This window comes from Rhincodon typus, chromosome 1 (genome assembly GCF_021869965.1).
Source record: "Rhincodon typus isolate 14 chromosome 1, sRhiTyp1.1, whole genome shotgun sequence".
In the NCBI taxonomy this organism is placed as follows: Eukaryota; Metazoa; Chordata; class Chondrichthyes; order Orectolobiformes; family Rhincodontidae; genus Rhincodon; species Rhincodon typus.
In genome coordinates this window covers 171,428,169-171,442,675 of record NC_063332.1, presented here as the reverse complement: position 1 = coordinate 171,442,675, position 14,507 = coordinate 171,428,169, and the positions used below count along the sequence as shown (strand labels likewise).

General features: G+C 39.6%; 1 protein-coding gene across 1 annotated transcript in view; it reads right to left on the bottom strand.

The window, feature by feature from the left end:
• LOC125486003 (SWI/SNF-related matrix-associated actin-dependent regulator of chromatin subfamily A containing DEAD/H box 1-like) overlaps window positions 1-14,507 on the bottom strand; it is a 31,854-nt gene that overhangs the window by 1,112 nt on the left and 16,235 nt on the right. The window contains exons 2-4 of the mRNA XM_048611781.1: window positions 11,519-11,693; window positions 3,497-3,674; window positions 1,476-1,542 (exon numbers count right to left, since the gene is read on the bottom strand). Coding sequence (XP_048467738.1) covers window positions 1,476-1,542; window positions 3,497-3,674; window positions 11,519-11,693 — 420 coding nt within the window. The remainder of the gene's footprint in view (window positions 1-1,475; window positions 1,543-3,496; window positions 3,675-11,518; window positions 11,694-14,507) is intronic.

Below are 14,507 nucleotides of genomic sequence, written 5' to 3'. Positions count from 1 at the left end.
CAAGACTGACATTTATTGTCCACTATGGTTGCCCCAAAAATGTGGTTCTGAGCCATTCTCCCTTCCTATTAAAGACATCTCTAACCCCTCTATTCAGGCTCACTCCATCCAAACAAAGGCCAACTTTCTTGGTTGCCTGGTTTTATGTTGCTACAATCCTTCAATCTTATGATGCACATCATATCTAATTTACTTTGTCCAATAGTAGGATGTAACAGAAAACTGCACATGGGGAAATGAAAACATTTAGTCATGGCATTGGACCAGTAATCCAGAAACCCAGGCTAACTGGAGACAAGGGTTCAAATCCTAACATGACAGCTGATGGAATTCAAAGCTAGAACATGAAACCAGTTTTGATAGTCATAAAAACCCATCAGCATTGGATGAAGTGAATGTTTGTGGGTGTGATGCAAATCAAGTGGCTGCTTTGTCCTGGATGGTGTCGACCTTCTTGAGTGTTGTTGGAGCTGCACTCATCAAGGCAAGTGGGGAGCATTCCATCACACTCCGGACTTATCGATGTCAGACAGGCTTTGGAGAATCACAAGGCAACTAATCCACTGCTTCTGACCTGGTCTTACAGACAGCATTAGTAAGACTACTCCAGTTCAGGTTCTGGTCAATGATGTTGATAGCAGTGGGATTCAGTGATGATAATGCCATTGAACATTATGCACACAGAATACAAAAACATTTAGTCTAATGATACCACGTGATCTTGGTGATGCATTATGGAAAATGGTTTATTCTTGTTATCAGTGTTCCAGTTCCATGAAAGGATTAAAGAAAATCATCAAGCTTCAGCTGTTGGTATTTTGTCATTTAATCTGTTGTCAACAAAGGTTCTCAAGTGCCCATCAGCAGTTACTGCCTTTAAAGAAAGGGTTCTATGTTTGACATGATCTTGACAATTCCTCCATTGTTGCACAAACAGGACTCGTCTGGCAACTGGTAAAAAACAGTTCTCACATTTATATATGGAGTTGAATAATAAACTATCATTCAATTTCTTTTTAGAAGTATACATTATGTAAGTAACCAACGTTTGGTACGATTTTAGAATGCAAGGATATACTTTCACATTTAGCCGATCACTTTTCCAAGTGGGATATTTTGATATAATTCACTTATCCTTCATGCAAGAATTCATATTTTATGCAATATGTCAGAGCCAAATTGCCACTTTTCATAATTCTTGCATAGTTGGGCACTTGAAAATGTACTGCCACTTTTATTTAGATATGCCATTTAAATGAAAATCCAGAATAAAGGAGAGATAACAAGGTGTAGAGCTGGATGAACACAGCAGAAAAATTTTTTCTGAAGAAGGGTCTAGGCCCGAAACGTCAGCCTTCCTGCTCCTCTGATGCTGCTTGGCCTGCAGCGTTCATCCAGCTCTACACCTTGTTATCTCGGATTCTCCAGCATCTGCAGTTCCTACTATCTCTCAAGAATAAAGGAAGTGGTCTTACCTGCTTCTCCAAACAAGATTAATCCTGCAGCTACCGCTCCATCCAGTGTACTTGTTGATTCAATTATCTAGAAGGTGCGAGAGGAGGGCTATCAGAGAAATGTGGATGAATGAAAAAATTCTCAAAGCAAACACTGGTGAATCCCACTTCAAATATACCAATCCCTACATCCCCATGCTTCAGAGAGTTTCTTCAGTGAGAAGCTGAGGTTTAACATTCTGTTTTGTACAAAGTGTGAAAATCTCTGCCAGGAAGCAACAAGGCAAAATATCACCTCTGGTTCCTGCTTCTGATCTAGAGAATGTTGGACAAGCACAGGATTGGATTTGGCCGTGATATTCTTTACAGTTAAGCAATTTGCTAACGCTGGCTGAAAATGTTTACGCACGAACAGTCACCACTTGTGATATTAAGTACCCTCTGAACTGTGGAATCATATCCAGAATCTCAAGAGTTGTTGCAGCACGGGTGACCCATTCGGTTAATTGTACCTGTGCGCTCACTTAAGAAGCAATTTACCCAGCGTTACTCCCAAGCCTTCTCCTCAGTTCCCTCTTAAACTTAAGAATAGAAAGCCTATCCAATACCTCTCCTTATAAATTTTAAGCCCTTCAAGTGTCTGAATTACTTCGCCCTTCACCATGACCTGTACACATCTTATTCCTTGTTAAAATATAAATTAATCGTTTAATGCTTCTTCCTTTTTGCTCCCCAAATACACCAATCCTCCTTTTACCACCTTTTACTTTTTACATGCTTAAAGTTAGTCAATGTCTTCACTCATGAAGATATGAGTCAGTTAGCTAGAAAAATAGGGAAAATAAAAATATTATTTTACTTGGCTTATGTTCTACTAACCACAACAAAAATACTGAAAACTTACCAATTACTGTCAGCTGGCTTTTTTTGAATAGTACAATATTCAAATTAATATGCTAAATGATATGTCACCAGCTACCCAGCTAGAACAACCTCTAATATTTTTGTGAAATTTAAACATGACAGAAAATGAAAGCGTGTTGTCTTCACAAGCCCATGATATACACTCCTAATGTGTATCAAGGTGTATTAACAATGGCCAGCTGGCTACAATTGTTAGCATATTTTTTTTTTTATAACTCGAGAGCTATCCTGATTTCTGGTAACGTTCTAATGTACTTCCTGCCCCAATTCTTCTGTCTAAATGCAGTAATTCACATTTCTCCACACTGACCTGTGTCTACCTTCTATCTATTCTTTCCAACTCTTATCTATGCTGTTATCAAAACATGACAACCTCTAATTTGTAAACATTTACTCATTTGCAAAATGCAGACATCACTGCCAAAGTTATTGACCATGGCTGGTTCGCATAAGAATGCGGTGGTGTCATACAATATGCCAGTGTCTCTATTATCAAGTTATTCCACATTGTTGACTATAGGAGTTTACCTATGATTGATTACTACTTATAAAGTTTACCCTTTTGCTCATTTAACAGATGCAAGCCTCCAGTCAAAATGCAAGAAAGAAAGTGATTATTAACAAGAAAGACACAAGTCAATGGTGCTCATCAGGTTGCTCAAGATTATACTCCATTGCTGAACCTGAAAATAGAGTGGGTTCAAAGGTTTTATTAAATATACACCCAACTGTGTTCCAGTTTCCTCTAATCCTTTCTGAATAGCAACTCACACTGTACTGGCAGTGCATGCACGGCAGCAGCTCTCTCAAAGTTCACACAGATGGTCAATCAGTAGGTGTTCTCACTAGCGTGCTGGACCATTTCTTTACTACCCTCTTTAAACAAAGGTTCATTGAATATGAAATACAAGAAGGAATGTTTGATTTGTAAATTTTCTGCCTTTCTTGTTCAAGACATAGAAAGGCCAAAGCGCTCACAAAGTCATTTTGCTTAACATCAACGCAAACCAAGGATCAAAAACATGGCTACGGTCTAGAAAATGTGACTCGGTGACAAATACATCCAAGTACAAGTTTCAAATTTAATACAATTGCATATCATTCCAATATCTACTTACCTGCAATAGTTCAGCATCTGTTCTATTTGGAAATATTTCTGTCAGTTTTTGTACTTTGGAAGCAATAGAATCCCCCATGTCAACAGAATGAGATGAGCCACTGCTGTCCAGAAAAGACCCATTTTCTTTTGGGGAAAGCTGTTCATCCTCACCAGATGAAAAGTCAACAGGGTTATTTCTGAAATAAATTATGTACAAATAAACATCAATCAATCAGAGACTAGATAAGGCTTACGCAAATAAATATTACATTAATGCAACAAAAATGGGTTGTACATTAAACCACAATTTTATCCATCATGTACTTCAGATATCATGAAAGCCTACACAAGTTTAGGTGCAGTAAAAAAGAAAATATTTTAAAGTTAATTGAATGTAAATCACTTTGGATTCGGTCTCTGGTTTTTAGGAGCGGCTACAAAAACGTGTGCGCATAACCAGTTGTAACATCACAAAGTATTCTTAAAATAACCAACATTTAACATTACATCACCAATCCTGTACAAGACAAATGGGTAGGAAAAATAAATCATTGTTCGTGAAAAGAAGCAAGTAAAGCAAGTTAAATATACATTGTAATCATGAAGCACTCAAATCACATTAGGTTGTGTAGATCATAAGACCATAAGACACAGGAGTAGAAATTAGACCATTCAGCCCATTGAGTCTGCCCTGCCATTCAATCATGGCCGATAATTTTCTCAATCCCAATTTTCCGCTTCCTCCCTATAACCCTTGATCACCTTTACAATCAAGAGCCTATCTCTCTCCGTCTTAAATATACTCAAGGACCTGGCCTCCACAGTCTTCTGTGGCAGTGAATTTCATAGCTTCACCACTCTCTGGCTGGAGGAGTTTCTCTTTATCTCCACTCCAACAGGTCTTCCCTTTACTCTAAGGTCTTCACCTATCCTACAAATGGAAACATCCTCCCAACATCCACTCTGTCCAAGCCATTCAGTATTCTGTAGGTTTCAATTAGATCCCCTGTCATCCTTCTAAACTCGAGTATAGACCCAGAGTCCTCAAAATGTTCCTCATATGTTAAGATTTTCATTCTGGGACCATCCTCGTGAATCTCCTCTGAACTTATTCCAGGACCAGTACATCTTTCCTGAGATATGGGGCCCAAAACTGCGCACAATATTCCAAATGTAGCCTGACCAGAGCCTGATAGAGCCGAAGTACATCCCTGCTTTTGTATTCAAGTCCTCTCAAAATAAGTGCCAATGTTGCATTTGCCTTCCTAACTACAAACTCAATCTGCAAGTTTACCTCAAGAGAATCCTGAACCAGAACTCCCAAGTTCCTTTGCACTTCAGAATTTTCTCCCCATTTAGAAAATAGTCCATGCTTCTATTCTTCTTACCAAAGTACATGACCTCACACTTTCCCATGTTGTACTCCATCTGCCACTTCTCTTGATCTGTCCAAATCCTTCTGCAGCCTCCCTGCATCCTCAATACTACCTGTCCCTCTACCTATCTTTGTATCATCTGCAAACTTAGCCAGAATGCCCTCAGTTTCTTCATCTAGATCATTAATGTATAACGTGAAAAGTTGTGGTCCCAATACTGACCCTTGTGGAACACCACTTGTCACCAGCTGCCATCCAGAGAAAGACCCTTTTAACGCCATTATCTGGCTGTCTGGCAGAAAGCAATCAATGCTAGTACCTTGCCTCTAACACCATGGGCCCTTATCTTTGTCAGCAGCCTCCCGTGCAGCACCTTGTCAAAGGCCTTCTTCAAGTCCAGGTAGGTAACATCCATTGGCTCTCTTTGGTCTAACCTGCTCGTTATTTCCTCAAAGAATTCTAACAGATTTGTCAGGCATCACGTCCCCTTGATAAAGCCATGCTGACTTTGCCCTATTTTATCATGCACTTCCAAGTATTCAGAAATCTCATCCTTCACAATGGACTCTAAAATCTTACCCACGACCGAGGTTAGGCTAATCGGCCTGTAATTTTCAGTCTTTTGCCCTACGCCCTTTTTAAACAGAGATGTCATGTTAACAACTTTCCAGTCCTCTGAGACCGTCCTTGACTCTAGCGATTCCTGAAAGATCACCACTAACGCCTCTACTATCTCTTCAGCTATCTCCTTAAGAATTCTGGGGAGTAGTCCATCTGGTCCTGGCGATTTATCCACCTTCAGGCCATTCAATTTTTCTAGCACCTTCTCCTTGGTGATGGCCACCATACTCAGTTCTGCCTCCTGGTGGATTTTTGCGATATTACTCATGTCTTCCACTGTGAAGACTGATGCAAAGAAATTATTCAACTCCTTAGCCATTTCCTTGTTCCCCACTAGTCTCTCCAGCGTCATTTCCAGTGGTCCAATGTCCACTTTGCCTCTCTTTTGCCCTTTATATATCTAAAGAAACTCTTACAGTCCTCCTTTATATTATTGGCTAGCTTTTCCTCATATTTAATCTTCTCTCTCATTTTTTTTTGTTGCCCCTGTTGGTCTTTGTAAGTTTCCCAATCCTCTGGTTTCCCACTGCCCTTCGCCACATTATATGCTTTCTTTTTCACTTTTATGCTATCCCTGACTTCCCTAATCAGCCATGGTTGCCTCACTGTCCCTGTATCATGCTTCTTTTTCCTAGGGATGAATTTTTGCTGTGTCTTCTGAATTACTCCTCGAAACTCCTGCCATTGCTGTTCCACTGTCTTTCCTGCTAGGATCCTCTCCCAGTCAATTCTGCCCAGTTCCCTCCTCATGCCTCTGGAGTTGCCCTTATTCAGCTGTAATACCATTACCTCTGATTCTATCTTCTCCTTCTCAAAATACAGAGTAAATTCAGTCATGCTATGATCACTACCTCCTAAGGGTTCCTTTACCTTAAGCTCCCTTATCAAGACTGCCCCATTGTACAACACTAAATTCAGTATTGCCTGTTTCCTATCCACCACAAGCTGCTCCACAAAGCATCTCGTAGACATTCTACAAATTCCTTTTCCTGCCATCCACTATTAACTTGATTTTCCCAATCCACCTGTATATTGAAATCCCCCATGATCACCAAAACTTTGCCTTTATTACACACCTTTTATACCTCCTGATGTATCCTGCGCCCAAGCTCCTGACTACTGTTTGGAGGCCTGTACATAACTCTAGCTATGTTTTTTTTTAACCCATGCAGTTCCTCAACTCTACCCACACACAGATTCTACACCATCTGACTCTTCTTTGTTTCTTTCTCTTGATTTAATTTCATTTCTTACTAATAAGGCAACCTCAACCCCTCTGCCCACTGCCATTTTTTTTGATAAGATGTATATCCTTGGATATTTAGCTCCCAATCCTGATCGCCTTGCAGCCAATGCCCACCACGTCATATCTGCCAATTTCAATCTGTGCCACAAGCTCATTTACCTTCTTTCTTATACAGTGCACATTCAGCAATGAGCCATAGATCGAGCTAACGATCTATGGGTGGGATACATGTCCCATTCAGACAACGCCATCGCCTTCCGAACATTAATGTTTTGCACATTTAAAATGTGCTAAACGCAATCCCAATTAGACTGCGCCTACTTCACCAAGTCATAAAATTACAATTAGAAATATTTTGATGTGTTGCAAGTCATCAGAATCCCTTCAATTCCTACAAGGTATTTGGGTGAATGAAAGCAACCAATTCTATCCTTTGTGGAACATTTGCTACTTCTAGGACTTTTACAGCTGAAATCCTTCTGTTGCAATAAGCCAAAAGGAAAAAAAATCTTGTGACTACCTTGGCATCAAAACGAAATTCATCTTGCACCAACTTGAAACAATGGAGGTATAGTACTAGACAAGCAAGCAAAATTGCTACATGTCTGGTAACAAATCTTTCATCTTATGCTTCATAATCCATGTCACTTTTCATTTGGCTGACAAACATGCTGCTTCATTCACAGCAGTGAGCTCTCATAGCACGAATGTTCACTTGTTGAGCACCTTGTACAAAGAAAATGTTTTACTCAAGTTCAAGAGATAGCCTTCATTTCTGACTGTAGGTCAACCCTGAAGAAGTTACTATCATGCATTTTAAGATTAGTGGCTGGAAATATATAGAAGGTGCAAGCTGGAAGTGCGCATATGCCTTACCGTGAGGAAAAAAGCAAATTCAGGAGGTTATTCTCTTAACTCCAGTGCATGGAAGGGTGAATGTACAGAAGCAACAAAGTCAAGCCTTAAACTCAAAAGAGATCCTGAGCTGGGTTAGCTAGTGTGTTACTTATCTACACTTTTCAAAAACAGCACGTTGGATCGACATCATCCACAATGTGAAAGCTTTTCATACTTAAAAATCTGTTTTCCTAGGTAGTATTTCAGTCACAAGGCTTATGTTCTAACAACAGTCGCAATGAAAATCAGAGATATGGGCTTGAAGCAATCAAACTAAATTGTTTGAGAAAGCTATATTAAAAGACAAAAATTAATTAGATAGGTTACTTGTGCTGAATTTTGCCATCTCGACATTGTCAAAAGAGGAGTTTATGAATACAAATTCTCACTCTATGATCTGTTACTGTAACCAAAGGTTTTGTGTGACTGATCCACTTCAGTTTTTTATTCAGTATGTGGATGTACCTACTACAGAAGGAGCAAACTTGACCTTCTCTTAGGAAATAAGGCAGGACAAGTGACTGAGGTGTCAGTGGGGAGCACTTTGGGGCCAGTGATCAAAATTCTATTTGTTTTGAAATTGTTATAGAAAAGGATTGGCCTGATCTAAAAGTTAAAGTACTAAGTTGGAGGAAGGCCAATTTTGATGGCATTAGGCAAGAATATTCACAAGTTGGTTGGAGGCAGCTATTTGCAGGTCTTTTCCCCAGGGTGGGTGAGTCTAAAACTAGAAGGCATAGGTTTAAGGTGAGGGGGGAAAGATGTAAAAGGGACCTAAGGGGTAATTTTTTCACACAGAGTGTGGTGCCTGTATGGAATGAGCTGCCAGAGGTGGTGGTAGAGGCTGGTATAATTGCAATATTTAAAAGGCATCTGGATGGGCACATGAATAGGAAGGGTTTAAAGGGGTATGGGCCAAATACTGACAAATGGAACTAGATTAATTTAGGATATCTGGTCAGCATGGATGAGTCGGACTTAAGGGTCTTTTTCCATGCTGTACGTCTCTAACACTATCATATCTACCATAGACTTTTAAAATGGATATTCATTTTATCCAATGATTTTCCCAAATTTATAATCAGGCCATGGAAATAAAATGGCAATGGCTTCAAGAATACAGACCTAACCAGAGATGCTTGCTGCAGCTTTGTTACGTAAACAATCATTTGATAACTTGGAATTGAAACAAGGTGAAAAAAAAGGTTCAGTTTTTCGAATTCAAAATAGATCAGAAAGTAGTCTTGAACACAGTGTACAAAACAACACTTACAAAATGTCATTTACTTTCAGCTAATAACTAGCAAGCCTCCTGGGAGATAACTAAAGTCTTTGCAGATTTGACTTTTACGACCCCCAAAAGAGAGAGAAGCCAGAAGTAAGTTCATGGAGATGAGGCTGACAACAGAAGTGTTGTTGGAAGCAGTACCCAAGCAGTCATGGCTGAGAAGAAGTCCTCAGTTAGTTCCCGAGTAGTTCCAAAATACTTCGAAGCAATATTCCCTTCAAGCTGTGCTGCCACGTGAAGATTCTGCATACACAGAAATGAGCGCCAACAGCTTTTCCAGCATTAACTTCCAGTTTCAGAAGCTGCTGTAGTTGAAAGACTAATTAGAGGGAATATTGCTTAGTCGTCAGTAAGAACAAACCTCCAGATGCAGAAGGTTGTGGGCATATCAGCAGTAATACAATTGATGCTGCCGATCAGCAACACAAAAGATTGCACAATAGAAATATGTATAAAGAGCTTTGTTCAATATCAGCAAATCATGATAAACAAATAAATGTGAAACAAAACAGGACTAGAAACATGCATTTTGAATCTAGGTAAATTCAATTCTAAATCCTCTATCGAAACTGCTGTCAAAATATCAGGAATTAATTAGCTTGATACTATTTCAGTGAAACATCTAGGCAAGTATCACTATGCTAAAGGCACCATAGAAATGCAAGTTGTAATTGTGGGAATTCTATTAAAAAAGGCATGAATGGGATTGTCTGCTGATCAGTCACCCAAACACTACAGAAAGCCAACCAAAGCTAAGAGGGAATTTAATCCTATGACATCACATAGGTGCAAAAACAACCTTTAGGGAAAGTTACAATCTGGAGGGATAAACAAGGATTCGGAGTTGTTAAGCCAAACCCTGCAGCCTTGTGCAAGGAGTTGATGGGTAGAGTTGTGTGATTCGAGAAAGGGTTGCCCCCCCCCCAAACAGGAGACACACTGTGTGTCTGCTTTATAGGGAATTGCAGGGACACTGCTTGAAGCAAGGAGCAGATAACTATGACTGCAGCAGTAAGTCAGGGATAACTACTTATTACTGACGAAAAGTACTTTACAAAATTCCAGGAATGGCAATAATACAAAACTCTTAAAACCACTCACTAACTACCTGGACTATTACCGTGGGTGGCATGGTGACTCAGTGGTTAGCACCGCTGCCTCACAGCACCAGGGACCCGGGTTCAAATCCACCCCTGAGCAACTGTCTGTTTCGATATGCACATTCTCCGCGTCTGCATGGGTTTCCTCTGGGTGCTCTGGTTTCCTCCGGGTGCTCTGGTTTCCTCCCACAGTCCAAAGATGTGCAGGTTGGGTGGATCGGCCATGTTAAATTGACCATAGTGTCCAGGGATGTGCAAGCTAGGTGGGTTAGCCGTCGGAAATGCAGAGTTACAGGGATAGGGAGGGGGGTGCTCTTTGGAGGGTCATGTGAACTCGGTCAGTTGAATGGCTTGCTTCCACACTGTAGGGATTCTGTGATGAAAATCCCCCTATTCCCCCAGCCTATATTTAAATTTGACAGTCTATAGTGCTGCTTCACTCCTATTTAAGAGTATTGCTGTGTTTTGCAGCCAAGTACTACAAAACCTTTGCTGGAGCGAGACATTTTGCAGTGTCTGCGAAATTTTCGCTTACAGTCTTGAGTTCAAAGGTTTTTGCTCTACACATTACTAGACGTATTAACGGATACTGACAGGTAAGGGCAACAACCTATATTTAAGTAGTCTTAAGTTTTCAGTCACTTCTCACTTACTCACTCTATATCTCTTCACCCCAACTTTGGTCTTTCACCTCTCCCATTTCTCACTTCTTCACTTCTCATACTTCAAATTTACTTCGTCTTATTCTTTTGAAGTACTTGGATTGAATGGACGGACAGGTAAGTCTTTCAAAAAGTATGAACACTTCATATGTAACAGTCAAAACGTATTATCTAAGAAAGTATTAATGAAATGGTCATGCAGGTAATAACAATCAAGGGATGAGGCAATGTAGACACTGGATAAACTTCAAATTAATGAGGAAAACCCAACTAGTTTAAAGTTAATCAATGGGCACAATATCAACCACTGTATGATAGATCTAAGTTTACCAGGCAGTAATTAAAACACACAAACCAGAATTAAGATTCAATTCCTATTCTCTGGGCCAGGCAGATAAACTTCCAGGCTCCCAACTCATCAGCACAATTTAGTGATTGTTGTTACAAATGCACGTGTGGATAACAGGCAAGGAAAGCATTGATCTGATACAATGTCTAAGCCCTTCTGTGGGCACTGGTCTCTCTAATTTATTTTTGTGTGGACCACTGGTCAATTTCGTATTGAAACTGCATAGCTTGAATAGAGATTGTGGATTGCTGTTGAGAGGAAACACCAGTCAAGGCTCGCATATGAATGATTGAAATATGAAGGATCAGACATTAACCAATACTTGTGAAACATATTTCATCAAGGGATCAAATTATTCAAGATAGAATAGTCAGGGGGAGAAATAAATTTGAGTAATTTTACTGCAGCGTAAGGTCACCAAGCATAGTTTACAGCTCTAAATTCTTGAAGAATATGACACAAATGTAAGTTCATTATAAATGCTGTATAAAATAGTACTTACAATTTTTGAATGCATCCATCTGGCCTTCCATTCACTGCTTGACAGGATAAATTTTTCTTGCATGTTTCTTCAGTTTCAGATTCAGAGTCAAGAAAAAGGACTCCCTTTTCTTTTCTCCTAAAATACGATAAAAAGTTCGACTGCTTTCCTTCTGGAGTCTCTGGTACAATGGTCACTAAGTAATTAATGAAAAAACAATAAAATATTTCAATGACTGCTGTTTTACTAAAAAATTCCAGATGTCAAAATGTATTCTAATATTTGACACTTGCTTTGTGTGGTTAACTGTTCACAGTAAGTGGTAAGTGCTGCAACAAAATTACTGAGACTTCAACCTCTCTCTAAACATGGTCCCTGATAAAGGCAACCATTCTCGCAGTAACAATTGAAGTCCAATATTGTACACACTGACCTGTAGCCTATTTTATCATTTTAAATATGTCACACTATAGCTATCTACTTTTGTCCCAATGTTAACATTTTTCCCCCAATTAACCGTTAAACATTTGAACTCGATTGGAGTATTACTTTTAAAAGTTTGAAATGGTTTTTCAGCTGGTTTGCTCAGCCTCATAGCTCTCATGATTTCTCCTGGGAGATCGGAGCTATGTTCAAAAATATCGCCAATTGATTGTTTGTTTAACAAAAAAATTCCAGTTTGGTAATACAACATTTAACGACTAACTTCCTAGTGCCTACAATACATGATAAATCAACTAAATTTTCTGCAGCATGGAAGAATAAATTCACACACAAGTTCCGAAATAGGATTAAATAATTCAGTTTGTCTAATACAAAAAGTTTAGCTTGCAGCTGACGTTGTATTTGTTTATTTAGCAAATGCAAATCCTTGGAATCAATTTATAGTCTCGTTTCCTGAGCTAAGATCAGATTGTTGCCATTGTAACAAAATATGAAGTCTGCCTCTTACACTGTAAAGGCGACACTCTGGTTACACGCAGCATTGCTCGTCTCTCCCCATGAAGTGCATAAAGGGTTTGCACTGAGAAACCAACAGTGGAGGTTGTCTGTGCAGAGACCCTGGCTTGCCCTGAACCTGTTTAACAAGCAGTACTCTCACTCTCTCATTATACAGCTGCTTCTTTATCCTTTACAAGAGGAGGTAGCTGCCCAATAATATGACCTACTTTAGAATAAAAACAATTAAATAGCTGTTTATTGGTACAGAACTTAAATATTGATGATAAAAAAAGACAACTGTCAAATATTTTAATTTTGCATTAACACCACATAAGAAAGTGCTGATTTGTTATCAAATAGCTTCTTGTACAGGAGTTGTGGTGGGAAATGGACCAATTAATGATGATTGACAATTAAATGTCAGAATTTGCATATCACATAAATGAGTAATGCGACATATGAATTCGAGTACAAGTATACAAGCCATATGTCCCAAAGACTAGTGGATTTTTTTCTCTCTTCTTTTTTATTTTACTTTACCTCTTGATGAAGAGCGTGGTCACTAGATGGCATTAGCACTGATGAGTGGGCCAAGCAGCGCAGACTCACGTCAACAAGGTTAGAGAAGAGGTCGGGTTCCTGGCAGCTTCCGTGTTGTCGATGCCATCGTTGTCTTGCTGCCATCGTTGTCTTGCTGCCAGCTCGATATACAATTCATCTCACCTTCTTTGGCCAGTGATGGGTGAGGAAGCAGGTTCTGTGAGGTTGCTGCAGTTGAGATTGCGGTGTGGATCTGGCTGTTCCTCACGGCGGCTTCAGCGGCAGTTGAAGACAGGGTGGGCCCAGGCGCAGGATTCCAATGGCCAAGGTTTTCCTTGAGGCTCCTGCAGCACCTTCACAGCAGCATGGTTGGTCTGGTACAGCCTGGAAATCCTTTTGGCAGGTGTTTTCATTGGTGTCAGTCTAGGTCTCCTTGTGGCAACTTCAGTCAGTCTGTGATTCCATGCAACGCTTTCTTTAGCGCTTTAATGGATCCTGCTCAGGATTTAACAGTCATCGGGTCCACCAGGCCAGGCCCTGAAATGGGCTAAGTGGACTGTGTTTTAAATTCTTTTGTTTTTAATTTCTTTTTTCTTTGTTATATTATGGTGGAAATAATGTTATTCTTACATTTTTATTTCATTAGTTTTCTAATTTATTACTATGATTTTGTACTTTTGAATTTCTGTTTATTTTTTATTCTTCTAATTTTCTTTTCCTAAGAATTTGTACTCAAGAATTTATACCTAGGTACGTATTTACCTAAAATGGCACCATAAGTGGCAAATTGTAAACTTTTCGCTGTACTTATGTGAGTACATGTGATATTAAAGCTAATTCAATCCAAACTTGTAAAACTCAGTGTCCATTGAGATGTGATCCTTCAAACAGAAAAACATTTCCAGACAATCTTGAGTGTGCAAAGAACTATACTAACAATCAACTTAGGACTGTCAGTGCACAGCATGGCACATTTACGTGAACTGGTACATATATTAATACACAGGACCCAGTACCTGTTTCAATTCAACAAAATAAATAACAGTTGTTCATGGATCATTTCGCAGGTCAAAGTCCTGGCATCAGTCAACCTGCCTGGTTAAAATATAAACAAAGCCTAGCAGTTAACTGAATCACCATTAACTGGGTGAACTCTCCATGGCAACATCTCTAATAATCAGAGCTCACCTGCCAAGCAATCAGCACTCTACGGTCATGCAACGTAATTGTTGATTTTTCCCTTAAATTGGTATTCTTGCAAATTATTCTGATGAGTGCAAGAAAAGCTTCAGCAACATGTGTCTCTTCACAGCAATTGAAGATATCCTCCTGTTAAGTCCATCCTGAGCCATGGGTACAAGTATAGCTCAAATTAGGAAAGAAGAGAGGAATTCAAGTTTCAGAGATAGTAAGAACTGCAGATGCTGGAGAATCTGAGATAACAAGGTGTAGAGCTGGATGAACACAGCAGGCCAAGCAGCATCAGAGGAGCAGTAAGGCTGACGTTTCGGGCCTAGACCCTTCTTCA